At 36.5% G+C, this 26749-nt stretch overlaps 2 protein-coding genes across 2 annotated transcripts; both read right to left on the reverse strand.

Annotated features, from left to right (window-relative positions):
- Positions 1 to 1804: 1804 nt before the first annotated feature.
- Positions 1805 to 14864, reverse strand: LOC135686248 (uncharacterized). The gene is made up of 17 exons (XM_089108891.1): positions 10023 to 14864; positions 9660 to 9747; positions 9308 to 9421; positions 9082 to 9195; positions 8857 to 8970; positions 8509 to 8622; positions 8161 to 8274; positions 7936 to 8052; positions 7588 to 7701; positions 7240 to 7353; positions 7014 to 7127; positions 6789 to 6902; positions 6441 to 6554; positions 6216 to 6329; positions 5991 to 6104; positions 5637 to 5789; positions 1805 to 5062 (listed from the first exon to the last, which is right to left on the reverse strand). The coding sequence occupies exons 1-17, from the start codon at positions 10371 to 10373 to the stop codon at positions 4320 to 4322; spliced, it is 2820 nt and encodes a 939-aa protein (XP_088965017.1). The 5' UTR covers positions 10374 to 14864; the 3' UTR covers positions 1805 to 4319.
- A 144-nt stretch (positions 14865 to 15008) lies between these two features.
- On the reverse strand, positions 15009 to 25479 carry LOC135685980 (dolichyl-diphosphooligosaccharide--protein glycosyltransferase subunit MAGT1). Its single transcript, XM_065202105.2, has 11 exons — positions 25320 to 25479; positions 23078 to 23256; positions 22208 to 22325; positions 21850 to 21932; positions 21305 to 21362; positions 19933 to 20073; positions 19534 to 19623; positions 18730 to 18793; positions 17349 to 17423; positions 16298 to 16388; positions 15009 to 15205 (listed from the first exon to the last, which is right to left on the reverse strand). Exons 1-11 carry the CDS (start codon positions 25431 to 25433, stop codon positions 15190 to 15192), a joined length of 1029 nt encoding a protein of 342 aa, XP_065058177.2. The 5' UTR covers positions 25434 to 25479; the 3' UTR covers positions 15009 to 15189.
- Positions 25480 to 26749: the final 1270 nt, after the last annotated feature.

Consider the following 26749-nt stretch of genomic DNA (forward strand, 5'->3'; position numbering starts at 1 on the left):
ACATCGGAAATTCATTTTAGCATGCAATTGACTATCAAAACTTTAAGAAGAGACTGTGTGGTACTCAAAGGGACTTTTTATAGTTTTTGTAAACCTACATTTATATTATAAATTCGTCTTAAAGAGTATTACTATGCTAATACAGATAAAATCAAGAGCTAGAGCTACAAGTATGAATGATAGGTAGGAACAGCAGAAACGACGAAAAACAATCTATTACAAATCAATAAAATAAAATAAACCAAAATTTAGCAATAAAATATAATTTTGATAGGACTTAATTTTGAGAGACCTCCCCAGGAAACAAAGACAGAAGGCGGAGTTCGGGTGAGGTTCTTTAATTGTCTTTATTGACCATCTTCTTGGTCTTTGACCGTACAGGTTTTATTTCACTCTTTTTTATAAGAATGCTATAAACTTTCTCCAGCCACAATTTTCTTAAGAAATTTTCGCTTTGAGCCTTAATGTAATCTTACAGTATTCCTTCTTTTTTCAAATCTGATGTGGTTTCGGGTAACATTGCCAACCCTCGAAAAGAAAGCCGTGCATTTTGAAAGAGCGAGATATGTCTGTCATGCGATTCTCTGTTATGAACATCGCAATACAGACAACTGCTGAAAATAAGACACTAATATGCGAGCTGAGGGTGAGCAATTTCTTTATAATATTCTTAGAAATTGGAGGATTCTGAGCCTCAATATTCTTACGAGCAATATTCTTATAAAAATAAAGGTATTATCATGAAAAATCAAGAATAATTAAAACAGAAACTTTCTTGCTACCTAAACTTTAAGAACAATCTACATTTGTAGTGTGGGGAGAAAAGTGGATTCACTTAGACTTAGATGAGTAAAAATGCAATTGATTTTCGTTGTTGTTTCGGTCCATAAGTAGATCTAACGAGCATGATTAAGTGTTCTTCTTACCAACCGTATAAATGCCAGTTGAAATGTAAACAAACGTTTTAAACAAAAAACTAACATTTTAAAGAATGCTTAAGTTTTTCTTCTGCACTCTTCTGCCCAAGTTTAAGCATCTTTTAAAGTGTTTGTTTCTGCAAAGCAATTGTTTGAAAGTGGACAGCAAACAACAATAAAAGGACATTTTTAGCAGAATTTTCACTCGCACTTGTGCATTCAACATAACTGCAAATCTATATTTTTACTTATTTTTACTACTTTGCCGTAACGGTACGAGCAGGCAGACAACTCACAAAATTAACATTGTTTGTTACTTCAATGCAAGTGGTACTTCAATAAAATATTGTTTGTTTATAACTTGCTTACAACTAATTTACAACTTGTTTACAGTTGAATATATGTTTCCCACCTACTCTAAGGTCCTTAATAGAAGGGGGGTCTTGATAGTTGGGGGGGAGGGGTCAGAAATTTTTCAGAAAATAAATAAGTCTTAGTAAGTGGGGGGGGGGGGGTCGGAAATGTGAAAAATCTGAAAAATCACGCTATGATTCTTTTTTGGGGTCAAAGAGATTTTCTTCTGAATACAATCGATAGCAAAATGGCAATTATCACCTTGTAATAATGTATCGTTGTATTACCAAAATGAGCAGGCTAATTATCATTGTGTACATCAGCCAGGCCTATGTAAATCTTTTTAGGATGTCACTACTTTTCTATGTTAAAACTTTTGTACAATGCAACCTCTTCATTTAAGAGAAACTTTACAGAAATTTAACACCTGTAAGATCAAAGGACAAATGAAATAAGGGATATGAATGACTGCATATAAAAATTAATAAACGGGGGGGCCCAAATAAACTCAAAAAATTAATAAGCGTCCCCCCTTCTATTAAGGACTTTAGAGTAAGTCGTCTTCAGCCAATCAACAAACGTGCAAAGATCATTAATTAAACTAGAGCAACGATTCATTTCGATATAGTCAAACGTATTCGACAAATTTATAAATAGTGAGGCTAACAGAAACCATACAATATTGCATTTGAAGGCTTTGAAAAACCCGTTCGTGTACCTTCAAACTATTAACCTTTAAACTAAACTTATAGTTTAGTTACGTCTATATTTATTGTAATTAGTATTTCTTTTAATGTAAATAGTTGGTCTTAATTAGTTCAAGTTAGAACTATCTTTATTTTAACCAACTGGAAATAATGTTATAATAATAATGATGATAATGATAATAGGCTATATCTATCACTGAAGAATGGATTTGAAAGAATGACAAAAATGCAGTTTCTCGAAACTTAATTTTTCTTCTTATCTTTCTTTTCCTGCTTATTAACTGCAATCTTATAATTTGACTTGATAATTTCATGTAAAGGGGAGAAATGGTAGCAGTAGCAGATAAAGAAAAGCTAATAAGATCCTAAAATAGAGTTAGGTTTAGCAAATTTTTGCTCAATTTTTATCTGTGCAGGAGGACGGGATCTTAATATAGATTTTTAAAACCATCTCCACCTATTAATTTGCATAAACAAAGATACGGCTGTATCAATCATATGATTCTATCCAATTATATCGTAAATGCAATTTAAAGTAAGGAAATATGGTGCTCCTCAACGCTCATATCTAGGTCCACTTCTCTTTATTAATTGCATTCATAGAATAGAAAGCATTTATTTATTAGTTCTACGAGCATTTGATTTAAAACCTTTTATGGAAAAAATGAAGACCTTGATAGAGGGCAAATAAGTCTAAAGATGAGATATATATTTGAATGACGATCTGTTATAATGATAATTTTGTAAATGGAGCTACTTTTTTAATGAGTGAAATAGCGTAGCAAACAATCAAAAGCTGATAACGTAGAGGGAAATTTGCCATCGATTGGGCGCATCGGAATTGTAAAGGAAAAAAGTTTACCGTCTGGTCCGTAAAAAATATTGAGACCTCTTTACCGACGGGTACAATGCATGAAGGAAGACAAACAGGGCACCTTTTTTTTTCTTGCCGCTTATCAAATAAAGTAACGGGGAAAGTAGCATTCTTGATGCATATGTGGCAGTGGTGGCACGAGGGGAGGGCTAGAGGGATATAGTCCCCACATCGGAGGGTGAAAGCCCCCTCCCCCTTCGTTGAAGTTTCAAATCAAACTTGTTACTGTTAGCCTGAGAGAAGGAAGATATTTCAACCAGCACCCTCGTTTTAAAAACTTCTGGTGCCAACCTTGATGAGGAAACAAATATACGGTACCAAAGTTAAAATCACAGTCCCTTAATCTAGGAATAAAAGAAGACATACTTAAAGCAGCGTTTTACAGTTGATATGGTTAATTTATAGGAAATAAATATCTTTGTGCGGAAGTAACCTTCCTTACCAAGTTGTTAATTTTCAAGCAATATTTTTACAACGTTTGCGTAGTTTTATTTTCTGGTCTGGAAACTCGCATTCTCCCTATCAAAATGCGCAATACAGTTGAAATACTAATGTTCAAAACATTAATTGACAGATATTATCGCAACTGTTAATAATACTTCAAAAGTATGTATATTTGTGAAGCAAATCGGTCGGCGTTCAACAGAAAAAGGCAATATTATGAGAAATGCCAGTTTAAACAGCCTTTCCCTAGTCCGGGTTGAAACAAAAACAGGTTAAAATGCATCTGCCTTTATAGTAGTTCAATGAAAACGCCAGCTGGCTTTAAGCCCGTTGTAATCCGTTTTTGAACGTTTCCACTGAGCTGGGTAAAACTGTACCCAAGCTTAAGATGAATCCTCAGCCCTCTACAATTTAGATTGTTTTAAAAAGAAACCAAAGAAACCAATTTTTGTACAATGCTGTTGTTGTTGTTATTGTTGTAAATGGATCAATAGTTTTCCGGGTTTGGCGTTGTCACTAGCCCACAGGTGGGTTAACAGATATCCGGGTTAAAACTGATCCACTCGGAGGCCCGTTTTTAAACTTGTCCGTCTTTCAAGTAGGTTAGCGGGAACGCAACGCAAAAACGGTTAACCGCTTTTGTTTTAAGCTTTGTTAGTGAAAAGGCTGCCTAATTTTACCAATTGCGATCGCCTAAGACCAACATTTGGTTACGTCAACGCAGTTGTAAAACTATAGAACCATGTCACAAAAAATTCTCTGCCAAAATAGAATCCGTCCCCCCAACATTCCCAGTACCCCCGTGTCTTCACCATTGTATAAACCGTCTTTACAAAAGTGCACCAATTTAATAAAATGCACTCAATAAATACACATACTGATACCATTGCTCGTTAACCTCGTTAATCTCGAAATATTTTGTTGAATAAGCAAACACCAAGACATCTACACCCCTCATGTTTACTTTTAAAATATCTTCTTGGAACTCAGATAACCTTTTTCCGTAGCACAGTTTAAAACTTTCTAGATCATTGTGATTTTGACATAGCCATATTCACTACCAGTATTTCCACCTGTGGTTGCAAGACAATTAGTGCCACCGCAGAATGATCCTCCACCTCCGCCAGCTGCATTATTATAACCACCAGTTCCTCCACCAGAATAGCCCCCACCACCGCCTGAAGCACCATTGTCTTCAGACCCTCCGCCTCCACCACCAAAGCCACCAACTGCTCCAGGTGCAGGTCCCCCATTATTTCCTGAATTCATTTTTCCAGCCTGTCCACCTACCCACCCTTGAGATATCCCTCCGCCTCGTTCTCCATGTTCCAAACCAGCTCTGCTACCACCAACACTGTGCCACCCAGCACCTACACCTCCATGGTAGCTACCAGTGTTGCAGCAACCGCCTGCATTGCCCGATGTTCCTCCTGCTCCTAAAGTGCTACTTGATCCAACTGCAGCAGCCCCACTTTGTCCAGCCTGACCGTTTACACCATTCCATCCAGCGGTAGCACCTCCTCCACCTCCAGCAGCTATGTAAAGTACGTTTGCTGTTGAATAAACAAATGACCCACCTCCACCACCGGTACCTGCATTGTCTTCTATTGAACTTCCGAGGGAGGCTGCTGTGGCGGTTGTTGCTTGGCCACCTTGGACCTCAACTGAATTCCCTCCTCTATGTCCCACCACTATGTTCAGTTGAGTACCAGCCGGGAAAAAAAAGTCACCTTGGGTTTTAGCACCATATCCACCATAGAATGTTCCTTGGAAATAAATTGATACGTATCAAAGATAGAATCAGAGATACGTTCAGCATATTCAAGGACCAAAATACCAGGGAGCCAGGGGGCCTTGCCGCTCCCCCGAAAAATTTAGGTAGCATAAGTAAAATACTTCTATTGCGTTTAGTATAAGCTGTTGTCACACTTTCATATCAGGGCTGCCCCCCAAAGCAAAAGGTTGTACCTCGGTCTTTGCCAGCGTATAATATACAGCACTCTAATGATTTAAGAGCAAATGAAGAACAATCATTCTCAAATTTAAGTAACTTGTTCTAATTTTTCCATAAACTTCTTCACAAAACGACACCCTGAATTAAACAGTCCATATTTTTGGTATCGCAGATACGTCTCTTCTTTGAAACTAAGACCCTGCTACCTCTAGATCCCAGAAATAACAATATGCTGTAAAGATTAAAAGGGCGTTCACTAATGACAGGGAAGCATTTATTCGTGATACAGTTAGCATTTATGGTTTGTTTGTTTTGTAGAAACATAGTTAGAGCAAATGAAGCGGAGACGCTTTCATCTAATCATAGTGGAATGAGTTTATCTTTACCTGGATAGCTGCCATAGTTTGTAACATGTTTTCCTCCCCTCGCTCCTCCGGCTTCAATTCGATATGATCCAGTCTGCAGTACCGTGTATTGTTGAATGACACCACTTCGACCAGTGTAACCGTTATTTGAAAACTGTGTTGACGGAGGGATGCCTTGAATTAGAGTTTAAAGATTCCTTAGAACAAAAATGAGCACATTTAAGCCGAAAAGAGGTTTATGATTATACAGGTAGTTTTTTCAAGGAAGACAATATAAAACACCCTTGAAATCCCTAATTAAACTAATTTTCTTTGTAGAAATTTTTCTCTGACAAATTAATGTCCAGCAAAAAATTAAAAGAAATCATCTCTTACTTGTGGCACAGGTTGTTCCACCGTACCCAGCAGCACACTGGCACGTATACTGGTTCACTTGATCAGCGCAAGTTCCACCATTCTGGCAAGGTGAGCTGGCACATTCATTGATGTCTAGAAAGAAAATTCAAGCATTGAATAAACCGAGATAAAGGAAAACTATGATTTGATATCTTCATTCAAGTTTACTTAAACAAAGAAATTGAGCAAGTTAATATTTCTTACTTGTGGCACAGGTTGTTCCACTGTACCCAGCAACACACTGGCACGTATACTGGTTCACTTGATCAACGCAAGTTCCACCATTCTGGCAAGGTGAGCTGGCACATTCATTGATGTCTAGAAAGAAAATTCAAGCATTGAATAAACCGAGATAAAGGAAAACTATGATTTGATATCTTCATTCAAGTTTACTTAAACAAAGAAATTGAGCAAGTTAATATTTCTTACTTGTGGCACAGGTTGTTCCACCGTACCCAGCAGCACACTGGCACGTATACTGGTTAACTTGATCAACGCAAGTTCCACCATTCTGGCAAGGTGAGCTGGCACATTCATTGATGTCTGGAAAGAAAATTCAAGCATTGAATAAACCGAGATAAAGGAAAACTATGATTTGATATCTTCATTCAAGTTTACTTAAACAAAGAAATTGAGCAAGTTAATATTTCTTACTTGTGGCACAGGTTGTTCCACTGTACCCAGCAACACACTGGCAAGTATACTGGTAAACATGAGTGGATACTTTCTGTTAGGTTTGCTCATAAAAAAGAAATAAAGCAAGTCAAAACTTCTTACTTGTGCCACAATTTGTTCCACTGTACCCGGCAGCACACTGGCACGTATACTGGTTCACTTGATCAACGCAAGTTCCACCATTCTGGCAAGGTGAGCTGGCACATTCATTGATGTCTAGAAAGAAAATTCAAGCATTGAAAAAATCGAGACAAAAGGAAAAAATGAGTGGATTTTTTCTGTTAGGTTTGCTCATAAAAAGAAAAAAAGCAAGTCAAAATTTCTTACTTGTGCCACAATTTATTCCACTGTATCCGGCAGCACACTGGCACGTATACTGGTTCACTCGATCAACGCAAGTTCCACCATTCTGGCAAGGTGAGCTGGCACATTCATTGATGTCTAGAAAGAAAATTCAAGCATTGAAAAAACCGAGACAAAAGGAAAAAATGAGCGGATACTTTCTGTTAGGTTTGCTCATAAAAAAGAAAAAAAGCAAGTCAAAACTTCTTACTTGTGCCACAATTTGTTCCACTGTACCCGGCAGCACACTGGCACGTATACTGGTTAACTTGATCAGCGCAAGTTCCACCATTCTGGCAAGGTGAGCTGGCACATTCATTGATGTCTAGAAAGAAAATTCAAGCATTGAATAAACCGAGATAAAGGAAAACTATGATTTGATATCTTCATTCAAGTTTACTTAAACAAAGAAATTGAGCAAGTTAATATTTCTTATTTGTGGCACAGGTTGTTCCACTGTACCCAGCAACACACTGGCACGTATACTGGTAAACATGAGTGGATACTTTCTGTTAGGTTTGCCCATAAAAAAGAAAAAAAGCAAGTCAAAACTTCTTACTTGTGCCACAATTTGTTCCACTGTACCCGGCAGCACACTGGCACGTATACTGGTTAACTTGATCAGCGCAAGTTCCACCATTCTGGCAAGGTGAGCTGGCACATTCATTGATGTCTAGAAAGAAAATTCAAGCATTGAGTAAACCGAGATAAAGGAAAACTATGATTTGATATCTTCATTCAAGTTTACTTAAACAAAGAAATTGAGCAAGTTAATATTTCTTATTTCTGGCACAGGTTGTTCCACTGTACCCAGCAACACACTGGCACGTATACTGGTAAACATGAGTGGGTACTTTCTGTTAGGTTTGCCCATAAAAAAGAAAAAAAGCAAGTCAAAACTTCTTACTTGTGCCACAATTTGTTCCACTGTACCCGGCAGCACACTGGCACGTATACTGGTTCACTTGATCAACGCAAGTTCCACCATTCTGGCAAGGTGAGCTGGCACATTCATTGATGTCTAGAAAGAAAATTCAAGCATTGAATAAACCGAGATAAAAAGAAAACTATGATTTGATATCTTCATTCAAGTTTGCTTAAACAAAAAATAAAGCAAGTCAAAATTTCTTACTTGTGCCACAATTTGTTCCACTGTACCCTGCAGCACACTGGCACGTATACTGGTTCACTTGATCAACGCAAGTTCCACCATTCTGGCAAGGTGAGCTGGCACATTCATTGATGTCTGGAAAGAAAATTCAAGCATTGAATAAACCGAGATAAAGGAAAACTATGATTTGATATCTTCATTCAAGTTTACTTAAACAAAGAAATTGAGCAAGTTAATATTTCTTACTTGTGGCACAGGTTGTTCCACTGTACCCAGCAACACACTGGCACGTATACTGGTAAACATGAGTGGATACTTTCTGTTAGGTTTGCCCATAAAAAAGAAAAAAAGCAAGTCAAAACTTCTTACTTGTGCCACAATTTGTTCCACTGTACCCGGCAGCACACTGGCACGTATACTGGTTAACTTGATCAGCGCAAGTTCCACCATTCTGGCAAGGTGAGCTGGCACATTCATTGATGTCTAGAAAGAAAATTCAAGCATTGAGTAAACCGAGATAAAGGAAAACTATGATTTGATATCTTCATTCAAGTTTACTTAAACAAAGAAATTGAGCAAGTTAATATTTCTTATTTCTGGCACAGGTTGTTCCACTGTACCCAGCAACACACTGGCACGTATACTGGTAAACATGAGTGGGTACTTTCTGTTAGGTTTGCCCATAAAAAAGAAAAAAAGCAAGTCAAAACTTCTTACTTGTGCCACAATTTGTTCCACTGTACCCGGCAGCACACTGGCACGTATACTGGTTCACTTGATCAACGCAAGTTCCACCATTCTGGCAAGGTGAGCTGGCACATTCATTGATGTCTAGAAAGAAAATTCAAGCATTGAATAAACCGAGATAAAAAGAAAACTATGATTTGATATCTTCATTCAAGTTTGCTTAAACAAAAAATAAAGCAAGTCAAAATTTCTTACTTGTGCCACAATTTGTTCCACTGTACCCTGCAGCACACTGGCACGTATACTGGTTCACTTGATCAACGCAAGTTCCACCATTCTGGCAAGGTGAGCTGGCACATTCATTGATGTCTAGAAAGAAAATTCAAGCATTGAAAAAATCGAGACAAAAGGAAAAAATGAGTGGATACTTTCTGTTAGGTTTGCTCGTAAGAAAGAAATAAAGCAAGTCAAAACTTCTAACTTGTGCCACAATTTGTTCCATTGTACCCGGCAGCACACTGGCACGTATACTGGTTCACTTGATCAACGCAAGTTCCACCATTCTGGCAAGGTGAGCTGGCACATTCGTTGATGTCTAGAAAAAAAATGTCAATAGTTGAATTTCAAAACAAGCTAAACCAACTAAAGTGTTATTCAAAGAAATTTTGCTGAAAAATGTTTTATAGATTCATTAACTTTTATAGACTTGTTAGACAAAAGGTTTACAAAACAACACAGTGTCGCTTGATCTACTTGTTTCACTTGATCCACACATGTTCCACCAATTGAAAAGGATTACTCTTTCATTTATTGATATATAATTTCAGTCCTACCTTTACACTCATAACCAGCAATTACCGAGCAGCTTTCGTGACAAGCAAACCCGGCGTCGCATGCGACTAGCCTGCAACGTGGCCCAATCTAAGGAAAACGGATTTTTTTGTAAGTTAGTTTTTACAAGAGTTTTGTTAACTTAGATACCAACCATTTTCACTAATTATATCTAGACTACGTTTTAATAACTAAAACCATGTCTGAGATGTGGGAGAGCAGAACATGTCGACAAAGCATGATATAGGTATTCCTTTACTTTCTTAAAACCAAAGTTTTAATTTCTTGTCTTAAAAAGCAAATGCATTTTCATAACTTTCGATAATTTTGGAGATGAAAGACATACAGTAAATGGAATGATATACCTGATTGACAGGTTCGTAGTGGTCCCATCCAGCGCTAGTCGTTAAAACTGCACTTGAATTTGACTTGTTCAAGTCCACTAATTCACAGTTATTTTCATTATTGCCAGTTGATCTGAAATTTATAGACAAACAGCTTACGCGTCGTAAACAGTTTCGGACACAGATCGCTCTCGATGTCACGGACAGAACTTCGACTGTTGGGATACCCGATATTCTTTTACCTCGGTCTGTCAACTTGAAAAGTGCATCACGCCGGCAAGAGGTCCTGTGTATGCCATACATTTCACTTTGAGTGTCTTTTAATTTAAGCAATGTGACAAAAATTGAAGTGCACACGAAGAGTAACTTCATGATAACAGCTCTCTGTAAAGCCTTACAAGCTACTGCACCGTGAACGAAATAACTCGCAAAGAGATTCCAGACGAATGGTTTGTGACAGCCAACGATTCATCGCGCCATCGAAACCGTAATGTCTTCTCCATGGCTGCGATCGACATTTCATGTCATGAGTGACAAACTATTGAAGACAGCCAGGTAAGGTCACTCGTTCGTTACTAAGCCAACAAATATTGTTGCTACATACCTTGAACTGACAATAAACGTACTTTGAATACAAAACATGTATTGCGGATTTCCTTTATTTACTTCTCTTGTTATACCCCTCTGCTGGTATCCATTCAATGTATGAATTAACCTCCTGTAAATAAGGTCGCCGAGATTCTTCGGAGGCTCTGAGGCAAACCGAAGATTTTTCCGAACACGTCTTTGAGATTAGCTTAAAATGCATTTCAGAACCTTTCTTACAGTCATTTTCCTGCAATCGTTTAAAATGTTTAACTATTTTTAGAGATACATTTGCTACGTGTGATTAATTTAAAAAGGAATTCAATACCTTAAGAGTCCCCTTAGACTTCGAGGCATTGGGCCAATTTGTCCCCCTTGCCCCCGACCGCTCTCGGCGGCCCTGGCTGTAAGCTCGTAGTTCTTGTTAATGCCAGGTTTGCACCCATTTCCCCGAATTCTGCGCAGTCACGTCCATAACAACATCCCTTACAGCAATCTCGATAAGCTTCATTTTTCCCGAGATACAGCGGGTAAATTTGGGAGGGGGGGGGGAGTTGTTGTGGTGAAGAAAAATTTGCAGCGCTCAGATTCAAATAGGCCAGGTGCGTAAATCGGAGTCAAATAGGTAAATTTGTATATAACTCTTAAAAACCTCACGATTTGTTATGTCTTGCCAATAGCGCAGTCGTCGAGGTGATGAACCAGGAAAAATTAGTAGAAAAGCAAAACGTACATCATTTGGCGTAGAATTTTTTCCTCTATAACAAATCCAAAATCGCCTAAAATCCATTTTGGGGAAAAAAATTTATGGAAATTTTAAAAACATGAGCTTTTTGACCATATGCACAATATTGTGCGAGCAGATGGATTTTACTAGCTGCCGAGGGATTCTGTAAAATATGAATAGCTTGCAAGAATTCAAGGCGTAGATTCTGTATTTGGAAACTAAACAGGTATTTGAGCCGACAGTTGAGAAATAAAATTAAGTATAGGTTGAACAGTAGCAAAGTAAGTCTCGTTGCTAACCCGCCAAAATTATTGAAAACTCTTGATATAAATGAGAATACTTATTTTTGAACAATTCCACAGATAGATAAATTCTGTCTTTTAGTAACCTCTGGTATTTGCAATTCTTTGCCTATCATGAAACGTGAAAAGCTTTTTGACCACGCAATGTTTTCGTTCCTGGAAACGCCCTTGTTCTAAAATTGAAGGCTGAAATGGTCTCTATACTTGACATTGTAGCGTTGTTAAATTTTCATCTTTTCTAAAACCTTCTAGCGAGCCTCCGGCCTGGGGTTCTGTTTAGATTAAAAAGGTATGAATGCGGTGCTACAAATTCAGACCAAAAATTAGCTACGAGGCAATTAAGCTTTACCCTAGGAAAAAATTCTCAAAAAGGCCCTCCAGATTGACACATGCTGCCTTTGAGTGCATAACTACTGAATGTCCGATACCTGTGTTTTTGTAGCCTGCGTGCAGGCTCGGAAATTGAAAAGAAGAGAAAAAGTTTTCTTAGAAAAGAAGAGAAAAAGTTTTAAATAAGAGAAAAAGTTTTCTCCTCTTTTAAATTTGTCAATAGAGTCTGCACACAGGGCTAGTGTTTTTGAAGCTTTTTTGATCCACGGGCACAATTTTTAATCCAAAAAAACACGAGGCACACCACCAACAGAAAATGTTAAACAATGGCATGGCCTATATTCACAATATAAAGAGGTTCTCAAAGTAGATATGGAAGAGTATTAATTGGTTACTGTCCCGATCATTATGGCACGTTATTTACGGAAAACAATTTTCATTTTTTTTCTTCACTTTTTACACAACTTAATTGAAGTTGTCTAAAAGTTGTCTAAGTTGTTGTCTAAGAGGTCTGAGTTGTCTAAGTTGAAGTTAAAGTTGTCTAAAAAATTGTCTAGCCACTGTGCCGGGGCATAGTGGTTAACAAACACTGCCCTACACACAGGTAATGCCTTCCCTGTAGGCGCTCTTCTTCTCTGAGTAATCTGGCTGGTGGCAGGTTTCGTCTCAATTAAACTTTAGGTTTCATTGCTTTTTCTTTGATATGGCTATAATGGCCATCCATTACTTACTCAAACATTCCGTTCTAGGCCGTCTTCTTGGTCTTTTCCTTTCATTCTTCCTTCTATTGCAATTTTTAGCAAGTTCTCATGTCCCATCACGTGTGCGAGCCACTTTTACTTCCGGGTATTTGTTATTCTTTATAGGCACCTTCTTTCTCCTGTTCTATCCAAGAAATCATCATTTCGAATTTAAACAGGCAATTGCCAGAAAAGGCAGCAGGAGAATCTGACCCAGGAGTGATCGGAGTAGGAGCAAGACAAGGATGCCCACTGGTACCTACCCTTTTTAACAAATCCATAGAAGCACTAGCAAGAGGGGCATTGGAAAATGTCAATAAGGAATCGCTGTAGATGATCATGCTATGGTAAGCAACTCAGAAGTAGGATTACAACAAATTACGAATGCTTTCAATGAAGCCGGAAAAAGATACGGCATGAAAATAAATGTAAAGAAAACAATCAATAAAAGTTGGTCAGATTCAATTGAATGTTAAAGATAGCAGCATAAATGGAACAGAACTTGGACAAATCAGCCACTTGAAATAGGTTGCTGGAATGGTAAGCGAAATTGGTAAATGTGAAGTGAAAATCCGGAAAAGAATAGGAATGGCAAAAGCAGCATTCAACAAGAGACGTGAGTTTTTATCGCAAGGCCTTAGCTCAGATTAAAAGAACAGTATGATTAAAACCCCTATTTGAAGTGTCCTTCTATACGGATCAGAGGCATGGACGTTGAAAACAGCTGAAAAGAAAAACTAGAAGCTTGTGAAATCTGGTTTTGGCGTAGAACACCAAATATTAGTTGGAAAGATAAAATTAAACGCCTCTATTTTTGGACAAACCCATTTAGCCTACAGAACTTTTGAGTCAAAGGACCACACGAAAATGCAGTGAGTTGCAAAAGATTTTTAAGTGGCTACGACCGTGGAACGTCATGTTTCAAACACCATGAATTGTTAGGACGTCAATCAGAGCCGCATTACAAGATATGTGAAAGCAAGACGTGATTTTAAGAAAACTGGCGCAGTGGTACAAAATAAACAAGGCGGCTATCCCCAGGCTCTCATAAATACAATCTCAAAACATAATAGGGAGAAGTGAAGTTGTTGAATTAAAATTGGTAATTTAAAGGGAGGGACGACCCATCACCACACCATGGACTCGTATCCCCTGAATGCGCGACCTTCTTTATGATAAGAGGGTCCAAGACAATGAAGCGTATCTGACATTTAAGGTGTATATATAGCACTTCGATTCAAGTGCCACGATTCACGCTCTTTGAATGCGTTGTATTACGTTCGCTACATGAAACGTCCTTCTTGACCTCGAATAAATAGATGCTCTCTGTATTCATCAAATTTCAATGCAGCAATAATGGAAAATAGGAACTGGTGCTTTGTTTGTGCTCATTTGGGTCTAGTTATTTCTGAGAAATCGCAGAATCAAAGGAAATTGCTAGACATCATACCAACGAGTTTTGCAACAGTCAGTGCCCGTTGACAACGCCTATACACTCGCGTAAATAAAGCCATTGACAACGCGCAAATGTTTATCTCACTCACTAACTTTGTTGGTGAACAAGACCTGACCACATCCGTAGAGCGCAATAGCTAGCAATTGCACTGCTTGCAACCTGATAATATAGGAACAAATAAAGAACAATCCAGCCCCAGATTTTCGTATAAATTAGCCAGCCTGAACTTCAATTTACTGGTTCTCATAAAAAGGTGTAGCGATTTTCTCAAAAATTCAAATTTGGCCTCTATATAGTCCTCCATTTTAAAAAAGTTTCTAAACCAAAAAGCCTTTAAAGCCAACTTGTCTTTCTAAACGTGCTACACCAGATGTGCAGTAATTGCGTTGGGATTATCGGTATAAGGTAAGATTTGGGTTGTTGACAGAGATTTAAGGGTATTCCCTTCCTTTACCGTTTGGTAAAAAGATGCTTCACTTTATGCCTACTTTGAAATGTTTGTGAAGAACATTGCTGCAATGTATTTCATTTGGTTAGGTCAAGGTCATATAATTTTTCCTGTCAGTGCACTTACCGCAATTTGCTTGAATATTTACTAAAGGATTCTGACCAGCTGTCTGTTTCTAAAGAGGGCTGTGTTAATCTGTTATGTATGTTATCAAATGTGGAGGACATGCAACAAGCAAAGCAAAACACAGCTTCTTCACAATTTTATCATGACCACGGACACGGCAAGTTCTCTTTAGTTGAAAATACCAATAACATGGGGCAAACAATGGTAAAATTGAGGAGATGAGGAAAATTTTCCTTCACCTTTTACTTTCTGTGTAAGTCTGCTCAAAGTTTTCTCTGAAAGAATTCAATGCATTTACCTTCCAGTATATTCATCAATGTAAGAATTAACAGCAAGGTAAGAAAACAAAACGTAGACGAAAAATCTGTAGAGAAAGTTTGTGTTCATGCAAGGCCAAACTTTCAGCAGCAAATCCTGTCCTTGGTTCCTAAGTTTGCGTCTGCGTGCTCTTCCAGGGCAAAACCATCCACAAATCTATTTAAACAGGAAGCTAAAATCGAAAACAAAATTTAAGTTTCTTAAATTTGGCAACATTTTCTGACAACATATAGTGGGGGTGCCTAGATCTCCCTGAATTTGTATGGAAAGTAAATTTATAGATAGATAAATAAATACAGGATATCATTTCTAATTATTTTACCTACAGCACCTCATGAAAAAGTAAAAACATTTAAAAAATGTATTCAGGCTTAAAAAGAAATTTTCTTAAAAATATTAAGACTGGGAAACATTTATAGCATTCTTATAGAAAAAAGATTATGTTGACAGAGGTACCAAAACTGTTTAAGGAAAATAAGAGCAAAACGGATAGGGAGAAATACTGTAAATTTTAAAAGTGAAATGACGACAAATAAGATAATGTAATAGACTAAATAGCGTCACCAACACAGGAAACGAGCCATATTCAAACTTGAATCAAGAAATTAAGGCGTTAATAAGCATTCAACGGAGCATTAAGTAGGCTGCAAAAATAGGCATTAATTATTTAAAATCCATGGGAAATTTCCTGTTTGCCAGTGACAGGTACTGACAATAAAAATGTACAAAGTACTTTTAAATGCGTATCCCTAGAACCACTTACAGCTTCTATCAGGGGGGGGGGGGGGCGGGGGTAACTGTAAAATTACCCGATAACGTCATCAAAACTGAAGCTATATGTTAGGGTCCCAGAAAATGAAAACTGTTGGACCTTGTTTAGAATTTGACTATTAATGGATGAAATGTCATGCACAATTCTAAGTCAGCTTGCTTTAAGTAATGCTTCGTGTCTGAAACCTCTGAGGCTGTGCTCTCGCTGAGGTAAGGACTGCTTGCTCCAATACAGGTTGGCCTTTGTATGCCAATTCTCCCTAATTGGCCTGTTCTAACCATATTAAATCCTCGTACCTTAATACATTTAAGAAGCAATAATTGAGTCATTTAATCTACTTTATTTATACTAGTATGAACAGGGAGCATGCCTGAGTTTTTATGAGGTTTTACCTGCAGACTAAACGATAATTTGCAGGCGGAATATTGGCATGCTTTCAACGGTTGCATTCAATAAAAAAACGTATTATGTAACAATTCAAAGTTATGTAACCTGTATGGATATCCATGATATTTTCCTCTAAAGATGGACAGAATTAAACTAAAGAAGAAAACCACCATGCCAAGACCAATAACCATGAAAACTAAAAGAAACAGAAATAACAGATTCATCTATTTTGAATTTCCAGATCCGAATGAACAAAGAACCAATAGTCAAAACATCATGGTTCGCTTCAACTCAGGGTTCAAATTTATCACTAAAAAAATGAAAAGCCGTACAAAGACGTACCACATTTTACAGTTCACCAAATCATAAAAAAAATGTTTATCGGTCTGTCATAAAGTGCTCAATGCCGTATGGGCAAAGCTGTTCACGCTTTTTGATGTATAGATTACCGAAGTGAGAGGTCATCAATAAAATCTATTTTTTGGATTCCTTAATTACGACCACACAATCTGAAAGAACGGCATAAAATGCCTCTCAATCTGCAAAATCAGGTAGATATGTTGAAAATTGGGTGATATATGGCCAATGAGAGATTTTAAGTTTGCGATCGGATTACTGTTATTCTGGCCTGGTTCAGAAAGTTATGAGCCAAGACCAAATTGATGGGGAAAGCATATGATTTTACACATCAAACTGATTTTGCAAAATTTAGATTACGTGATGCTATTTTGGGATAAATGGTTAAAATTTAAAAATTCTAAAAATAGATTTTTGTGACGTCATCACTTCGATTACAGCTCTTAGTTTAGCTTAATGCGATCACGAGGCAACTTTTACTATGCAAATAAAAAAATCTCATGCATTTCTAGATCTAATTGAAATAAAAATCCATTTTTTCGAGAAACGATGCCAAAGATGTATATCAATAAATAAATAATTCAAAAAGAATAACTTCGCTTGGATATGTGCAGATGGATCTTTAATAAAACTGAAATGTGCTTCCTAGCAATAAACCTTGAATAAGAGTTTAAAAAAAAATTCATGCATATATTTTAAAAGGCCACAAATAGGACTTCTACCTAAAAAACGTGTTTATTACGATGAAAAAGACTATTTTTTGGTTTAAGAAAAGCATGGAAATACGAAATATACTCACATCTCCGCTTTTTGATATCCTGCTGGGCTTGAGCTTTGTCGTTGAGAAAGATAAACCCAAGGCAAATCATCGCATCTAAGGCTTGTTAAGGTAAACTTACAGAAATACAAATCAAGACGACGGTTGTTGATTAAGAAGTTTGATATGGTAAAGGCTGTTTTTTCAAGGCATTTCGATGCTTAGTGCCATACACAGGTGAATAAAATATTTTCCTTTCTGAAAACACGGGAAACAGGACAAAATTTTTTTGTGAAGTGAAAGTATTGTGTACTATAGCAACGCAAGGGTTTCTAATTTATTCCGTCTAGATAAAAGTTCCAATAAAATATCGTAATTTGTTTGTTCATTGCATCTCTGGCAAAGATTGACAATTACCTGGTGTTTGGGAATGGTAATAGATGTTAGCTTTAAACAGGATGAATCTGGTTACCTTTTTGTACTTATCAGCCAGCTTTTTAGCCTTCCATTTCATATGATGCGTACACATGTCAACATAATGTTTTACTTGATAAATGGTGACATATTCAAGAGGCAAACATGATCGCAATTAAATGTCAATTAAAAATTTTGCCAAGTCAAACAAGAACTCAATCGAGTCTCAACACTTTGCCAAGTCTGCCCAGATCTCAATCAAGACTCAAGGACGAAAACTTAGGATGCATGTAATTTTCATAGCACTTTATCTTTAAAGATCCAAACGCATAGCCTGATATAAGGCAACTAAAATAGCACTTTTCAAAGCACAAGAATTGCCTACTTCAATTTTGCAGCTTAATCTGTTAAAAAGACCTTGGACAAGGAAACTAAAGGTTGCTTCCAAGTTATACACTTTTGACAAATGAGCGATATTTGACAAATGGGTAACAGTTTTGTATAACGGTTTAAAAACTGCGAAATTCTTTATTTGATAAAATCTAAAATCTGCGGAAATTAAGCTCATACTTGTATAAACTTTGATCTGTTGTGAAAATGTCGAGAAAAAATCTGCTAATGCAAAAAAACTGTTTTTATCAAGTTTTGAAGTTTCCCGCCAAGCCAAAAATGTTTCTGGGAACCTATTATTCCAAAAATATTCCCAGGTTCCGCAAGAGCCAAAATCTATTTTTATTTATTGTTTTTGGGTATCTCAAGGAATTACGAATTCTTCCATATTGTAATGATCAAGCTACAATATTTCAAATTAAACTTGTTTGATTGTATGGAGGCGTTAAAGCAGAATGCCTTGACTCACTGCAGATATAACTACTGTTTCCAATATGGTTGATCTGGTGCTAATGCAAAGTTTGGGATTATAAAATATGTGCTATACTGCAGTTCACATAATTAGTGAAAACATAAACACTTCGCTTACATGGATCCAAATTTCAAACTAGAAGGATACAAAGGACAAAAACGATGTAGGTTTCTGCAATAAGCTGCCCATCACTGCTTCCATGGATGTAAATCTATGACACAAATAAATGCATCAAAGCCACTGACTGTCTCAAACCTTTCGAGTTAAAAGTGGGAAAAATCTCACAAGCCCAGCAGTAAAAACATCGGATGAAGACTATGTCCATGTAGAGAAACGCACACGAAATTAAACCTCTGATGGTACGGTTCAGTATGGGGTAAAAAGATTGTAGTTAATGCCAGCCGAAAGATTTATCGGTGCTAAAGAATTTGAGCGATATCAATAAACGATTAGAGACTGAATATATACAAAGATAAGGTGTTCTTGAGTCTCCAGACCAGTTCGGACAATTGATATCTTGAATAAAATCCACTGGATAAAAATAAAGGGACACGAACTTACTTAGAGACATAATCTTTAGATTTGAGTAACATTGAAAATATCATCACTTTTTCTGCGACAATAATGACAAGCTTTAGATATTGCATTTCCTAAAAACTGCATAATTTTGGCTAACAGATAATATGTTCTGGCGAGCTCAATTCTGTAAAGATACCGGAAAACTCAAAAATTGGCGTTTCAATATGTTTTTTAAATATAATGGATTTGTGGAAGTGTTTCTAACCAGAAACAGATTTCCTTAGAGAAACATTAAAAAAGTCTATCCGAACTATGAGAAAATGCACGTAAGTCAAAGAAAACAGCGCAGGGAATTACCGACTTCACTGACAGACGCGGTTGAGGCAAGTTAATTGTGTATCTCAGCAGAACACAACATTAAATGAAACTTACAATCTCTCCATTCTGCGGATTCCTGTGAGCGTATGGAGGATTTCGTATATGATTCCACATCTGTCCAGAGATCATTATAAACACGATTGTCTGTTCAAATAAAAGCAACGAAGAAATCAAATAGCCGAAGAACTGGGAAGTCAGTGACAAGCAAGTCAAATTAGATATATAGAAATAGCATCAGGAGCATCAAAAAAGCAAGCAATGTATGAAAGTCAAAGTTCAAAACTGAAAGAGATAAGAATCGCTTGTTTTATTACGCGCCGGGCAGATATGATGCCACGATGGGTTTCAGATGCATTCCGCCATTGCTCAAATATTTTATAAAGGATAAACTATTAACAATAGCAATCGTATGCAATCATATAGAAATTTGTTGAACACAAAGCAAACACATACCACAGCACCTATAGCCCAGTAATTCTTATTGTAGATAAATTCAAGGCTTTTTCGTCTGACGTAAAGAATACAACCAATGCTTGCCAATAATATGCCAATGAAGACAGCAAAAGCGTAATTCGGCGGCCTAACTACTCGAATCTAAAACAGAAACAATAGGTTTATAGAGTCTTTAGATACAAAGATATTTCAGTCATGGAAGACAGGCACAGGAACGCTAGCTGCTTTTTGTAAACGAAGAAGAAAAATACACATTATGAGGTCATGATTAACTTCCTAAAAGCTCATCTTTAGAAGAATCACTATTTGCAGTATCAGCTGATGTCGAGCTGCAAAGCTACAATGCCTACCAAACCTCTAAGTAGAATACAACAGATTTTTGTACAATGACGAAACTAACCCCTTTTTTCCCGCTAAAAAATGATGCTTTCCATAATTTAAAAGCTTACGCTCTGTCTAATTGATTCCTATAAGATTTTACGGCACTCTACAATCAACACTGTTTAGGGAAGGTATGAACGCATCTAATTAGTATAAACTCTCTAAATTTTTTAAAACAAGAGCTTTCGCAGTAAAGACTATTGCTCTGCAAAACAATTATATATATATGATGACTCATGAGCGCCGTAACAGCAAAAAGTTCCATGCAAGTTGGCTCTAAGAACTGTTATTAAAGCTAAGAAAACCGCAAAAAATACGAATCTGTAATAACAGATTCAAGACGACTGAATCTCAAATAATAGCCGAAGACAATGATTAGTTGACCTTGCAACCAGAAAGTGACCCGCATTATGAGCATTTGATCTTAAATTGGGACATATTAGCGGTGCAAGGTGTTTAATATATACTTAATCACCAACTAAATTCCCATAATAATAACACTAAAATTGTTGAGACTTTTGGTGATGTCTGTCAGCGGTGATTTTCACAACTGTGGCTGTAGCTTTGAAATTGCAAAAGGACCTTATCACTCAAGGGAAATTTCACAAGGGTCTTAAAAACTGCCATTATTTGGAATCATTGTTAAAACTCACCAAAACAAATTTGGGATGGAAGGCGAATGTTTAAAACATAAAAGCTAAAATGGTCATGCTGCTAGCCAAGGTGGTGCAGAAAACTAGACGGAAACATGTTGTGTTGACCATAACTTCTATTACACAAAGAAAATTCATGCATTGCTAGCCAATGAAAGTACAAGGTTGTGTAGAAAAATGATTGAGATCAACTGTTGAGGAAGAAATAAAACTAAGAGAAATAAAAATTAGTGTACCATATAGATTTTAAGAAAAATGGAAACTTGGATTAAGTATTTATCTATTGCAGTTAAACTGACAGAATTCTATAAGGATACATAAAAACCATTAAAACTCACATGGATATCAGTTCTCTCTGCAACCCATCTAGCAATTTGCTCAGCTGAAAAGCCTTGTCTGTAATAAATAATCTTTTAATTAGCAACTCGCTTTTGGATGTAAGTATACACAGATAGAATACCTTTTGATTTGCTATCCACCATGCAGTGGAATCTGCAGTTATACTTGAGACCAACTTGAGCAAAACAAAGAACATAAAACCAATTAAACCCAACTTAAATTTAAAATGATGACTATTGCTTTTTTTCAACGAAAATAAAAATTAGCTAGTTGATTAGTTAATCCTATTCTTTTTAACTTTTTTTTTAAAACAAAAGGGTAAAAGACAAAACCTATCATAAGGACCTGTCTATGAGAAACTTTGAATGAAAGACAAAGGTGTTCTGTCCCTGATTTAACAACCTTTAGGCCATTCTACCAATTAAATTGCCAACTAGCAATAAAAAGTTGGCTAACACCAGTAAATGTTCTGATAAGACAGACACTGGAAACCAGCCCTCCTGTACTTCAAAATCAACATCAGATATTACACTCTGATAATTACCTTTGCATGTCATATGTGTCCCCGCGTTTTGTCTTCCCTTTTGGTGGAAAATGCATAATAATGGGAGCAGAGTTTAGCCTTAGCTGAAAAATCAAAATGTAATTTATGTAGAAAGAGAAAAGTTTTTCTGGATGAGCAAAATGCAAAACAGACAAAAACATAATTGAATTCTGTTTACATTTGGCAGAACATGTAAAAATCTATCTAAGTATAAAGAGGACATTGAAAAAGAGGCATTTTTGTATTTAACCAAGGTGAAACAAAATCAGATGATTAACTCTGTCCATGTTTTGATTTAACTTAAAAAATCCTTTATGGTTTAATTGATCTTGCTAACTTTGTATCTGACAACACTTACTGACTGAAACACATCTGATCCTTCATCAAAATCAACCATGGCAAAGAAGAGTCTTGTATTATAAGCAGATGAATATCTCCATGAGCTTGCAATTATTTGAAACTCTGAATGAACATCCCTGTGTAGAAAAAACACGAAAAATATTACATTTTGTATAGGCATTGTCATAAGAATTTGAGTAGGGGGTGGGTGATAAATCACCCTCCTTGCTGGGGTCACATGGGTGATATTTACAATACATAAAACTGGTTTGCAAATGTTCTGAAGCATATGTAAAAAGAAACACATATGTTTGGACTAAAATAAAAGGTTTTGGAAACAGGAAAATAACATTTTCAACAACTAATGTCATTATTAACAACTTAACAATTTCCCTTTTTGACAGAAGATCAAAAGTGTGAAAAATATCAGGAAATGTTTGATGGGCCAAGGAAGAATCTTTTGGCAAGTGGTAAAAGGAAGACCAAGGTGGGAAGTTTCTTTAGCAAATAATCAACAAGTTGGGTGATGGTTGATGCATGGAGGATCATGCTGTTGATTGTCCATCTCAAATTAAAAGTATGTTAATTATCCATCAGATGTTAATTAAAAGTAGTTCAGATTGATACTTTACCAATCTTACTAATAATACAAGCTTTCTAATAATTCTGTTAAAAAAACAACAAAAAACTAAGTCTTCAATTTCTAATCCAAAAAGACCCTGGAAACAACTGATCAAATCACACAGTGAAGCTGATTAATTGTGCAAGTCAAATAAATAAGATACAAACTTATGTAAATTTTTAAAGAAATTGAATGCAAAATATTATTAAATTATTTCATATAATACTACACCAAGTAACACATTATATGGAGGCAAAGTTGTCATACTTGCAAATTCCACATTGCCTTTGAGGTGCCAGTGCAGTGAGCATCAAAATTACTGAGTAGTTTCTTGGAGATAATTTCACATATGTCCTAAATTTATCCCCATTCATGTGAATAATGGGCCTTCTGATATTCATCTCCAATAAGTTTTGAACTTTTACCTCTACTTGTGCAGAAACACTCTACAAGGCAAGATAAATCATTATACTGAAAAGTGCAAATCAACTTATGCAGGATCATACATTTTGAAAGGTAAAACATGTCTTTCTTGCATTTTCATCTGGCACACTGGTTTTTTTACTTAGTTCATTGAGTAATTGTCAGTAGCTTTGATTCTGATGAAGTCCCACTTGCCAGAAAATTATCCACTCATTTCATTGCACCTCATCATTTGCATTGTTTGATGCAGGCCTAAATTTGTATGGGTTCCTTTAAAACCAACAGTATACCAATATTCAGCAATTTATCATTAAATAATAATGATGGATGAAGTGTCTCACACATAAGAGCCTAGGCATTCAAAATACAAATAAGGACATATCAAAACATTTAATCTCATTCTTTAAAGTATCTCATATTATCTTGATCATGTTCTGACTCTTTATAGATAATATGTCTACAGCTTCCTGATTCTATAAATGCCAAATCTCTTAATGAAAATTTCTTCAACATTCCTGTGTTTCTTGCCTAGAATGATCTGCCATGGCTACTATACAGCTCCTTTCTTCAAAGGAATAAAATATTATACAGAATATCAACATATTGCTACAGCAGGGTTTCTTCTTTTCTCATTAATATATTTAGAGAGCGCCAAGGGCTGTTATACCCAGCCCTCTTAGCTCTAGGGCTAGCTATGACATATTTAAAATTAAAGGGAAAATTGGTTTATCTGTCTCAAGAAAATTTTAATAGGTTCCAGAACCCAGTCTGGATCTATACTGTTACTGAGGAATGTTTTACACATTGGCAGGCTGATAATTTTTCAGGGTGCCTGGGGAAACCGGAACTGAAATAGCAACCATTTTGAACTACTTAGTCTGACTAGAATCATTCTAAAAGTAAGAAATTCGAAAAGTCTCTTTGGATAAAATCATAATCTATACTAACATTGGGTTTGGGTCAAGTTGGGTTTCAAGTGTGGAAGCATGCGCTTTTGTACAAGTATGCACTTAAATTCAGTATATAGTAACAACTATGCTACAGCCTAAAGATATTGACAAGGATATGAAAATGGACATGATTGATAGTTGTTACCCTATACACACTTTAATGTCTGATTTAATCTAATATCTAACACACCAATGAAAGATTATGTCGTTCTAGAGAAAACATGATTTTTCATTTGCCCTCAGCAAAAAGACACACCCATGTCATGCCCAGGTCTCAAGATGCCACATCCTTTACCAGGTATTCAAGGAAATTTTAGAAAAAAATATCTTGAGTGTTCATATGCCACAAACTACAGTCTGATGCCAGACTGAAAAGTTTGGTCTGGGCAGGGAATGCGTTCCCTGCGCAATAATTTTTGCCCTTATTTCGCCCGCGCATTATTAAGAATCTGCCATAAATTCCGTGCAAAATATTTGTTTATCTGGTCATGTTCCCCTTGAATTCCACCATTCAAACTTCTGACTTCTAATACCAAGAAAAAACAACGAATACAAGGTCTCTTCGAAAGTCTTTGCTTCAAATTTCGTGCACGATTTCGCGGGAAGTGTTCATTATCCGCAAGTTTCAAAATTATTGTTCCGGCATTCCCCGCGTAGAAAAAATACTTTACAGTCTGGGTCTGATGTTAGACTATGACTTAACCTACATCTAAAGAAGCGTTTTCAAGAGACCAGTTCCATTTGGAACCATACCTAAAGGCCTTCCATTTACATTGGATACGTCAGAACCATTCCGAATGGAACTGCTAGTGGTACCAAAAAGGGATCGCTTAGAAAAAAGTTTCATTTGGACCCGTTTCAGAATTTCTTGTGTAAATGCAGCCTCTAAACAGTGGCATAAAGACAACTGAACAAAAAAATGATTTATTGGGAACATATATACATTCTTCATAAAAAACCACAGTAATTATATCAAGAGAAAATCACAGTAAATATCTTACAATGATGCCTCAATTTGTCCTTGTGAATAAGCAATTAAATTTCTTGTTTCTTATATAGTAATTCTGGAAGTGCATGTTTCGGAATGCAAACCATACTACCAGACTATTAAAAATGCTGAATTTTAAAAACATTACCTCCTTTACTTTCTTTGAGCTCACGTTCAATGAGAAAATCCCCAAGTAAAATAGAAGGAGCATCATTTTCAGAGCGAAGCAGTTTTCAAAACCACAGTTCAGAAGAGACGCCATCTTGTGATTCGCAATGCCTGACTGGCTTCAGACGAGGCACTTTCTCAACGAGGTTGTCTCCTCCCCAATCTTGCCAATCTGCAAAAAGACTGATGTACAAGGACAGATGCATTCCTGTGGGTAGATTTTGCCATAAGTTGCGAATTGCCATACGGTGACGTTGCAAAGTCTGTATAGGAAAGCCAGGGACGTAAATTGGCAGATATAAGGGCTCAAAATTTCCGACTGACAAAGGTCAATTCTAATTTTGTATGAGGGCCTAAACTTTAGTAGTTTTTTACCCAAAAGACCTTATAGAATAGCTGTATGATAAAGTTTCTAGATTTTCTTAAATTTGGAAGATCGAGCATAAAGACTGTTAGTTTAATTAGTGCATCAAAACATACATAGTTCAATAATCGGGTGTTAATTTTTTCCCTCTCTACGACTTGCCCATTGCTCCACTATCTTATCTAAATTTACGTTGCCTTTCTCGCAAGTAAGAATCGTGAGGTCGTTTAGTCTTTCAAAGGGGCGGCGCCAAGAAATTTAAAGTTGGGGGGGGGGGGAGGGCTCGAGTGATAGAATTATTAGACTAAAGGACCATCTTTTGAAAAACGCACTAAAACGCTTCACGATATTTTATGCCTATTATTTTATGGGGCACTCATTATGCTAGCGGTAGGTTTGAAGGGGCCAGTGGAAGGTTGGCGGAGGCCTTAGGGATATTCGAAAGAAGTGGCGAGCAGTAAAATTTTCACGACCACGCTTTTTAGATTAGCTTGAAATACATTTCAGAATATTTCTTGCAGGTATTTTCTTGCAATCGTTTAAAACATTTTCTCAAATGAAAGATTTTAAGAAAGATTTCTAAACGAAGAAACCTGAATGAAAATTGCAATGGATAAAAAGTACTTATATTTAATCAAATAAAACTGCATCGATGCTCTAATGCCAAAGAATCGTTTTGATGATGTTTGTGTCAGAAAACATATTAAGGGGTCTTTTTCGAGAGATTGGGGTTTATTGAAAGTTTGATGCTAGAAAACAATTAGAATAGCAAGATTTTTGCCTGGAAATGGAGAGCAGTAAAATAGTCATAAAGGAGATGAGTAACTTTCCTTTGACTTTATAGACCAAACGTAACTGTCATATGTCTAACAAGGAACAATTCTGGCTGCACCCATATTTGTAAATCATATTGATAGCATGAACCAATGAGAGTCTGTGACGGAGAGCTAAGATTTGGTAATATCCCACCAATATTATACGAAGATGACAACAGGTTAGCGCGAATTTCCCTGAAGTAAAATGCAAAAAATACCCGAGACAGTGGA

Source organism: Rhopilema esculentum, chromosome 6 (assembly GCF_057945365.1).
Source record: "Rhopilema esculentum isolate cy_ngs chromosome 6, ASM5794536v1, whole genome shotgun sequence".
Taxonomy (NCBI): domain Eukaryota; kingdom Metazoa; phylum Cnidaria; class Scyphozoa; order Rhizostomeae; family Rhizostomatidae; genus Rhopilema; species Rhopilema esculentum.

What these genes read in the sequence shown, in the direction of transcription:
- LOC135686248 (XM_089108891.1), bottom strand. Translation starts at nt 10,373, where the DNA reads ATGAAGTTACTCTTCGTGTGCACTTCAATTTTTGTCACATTGCTTAAA. An exon ending in TGGAACAACCTGTGCCACAA is followed by an intron (nt 6,105 to 6,215) that starts GTAAGAAATATT and finishes TTTTCTTTCTAG; the next exon opens with ACATCAATGAATGTGCCAGC. An exon ending in TGGAACAACCTGTGCCACAA is followed by an intron (nt 5,790 to 5,990) that starts GTAAGAGATGAT and finishes CTCTAATTCAAG; the next exon opens with GCATCCCTCCGTCAACACAG.
- LOC135685980 (XM_065202105.2), bottom strand. Translation starts at nt 25,433, where the DNA reads ATGGCGTCTCTTCTGAACTGTGGTTTTGAAAACTGCTTCGCTCTGAAA. An exon ending in CAGAGAGAACTGATATCCAT is followed by an intron (nt 20,074 to 21,304) that starts GTGAGTTTTAAT and finishes TTTCTGTTTTAG; the next exon opens with ATTCGAGTAGTTAGGCCGCC. An exon ending in ATCCGCAGAATGGAGAGATT is followed by an intron (nt 18,794 to 19,533) that starts GTAAGTTTCATT and finishes TTTGTGTCATAG; the next exon opens with ATTTACATCCATGGAAGCAG.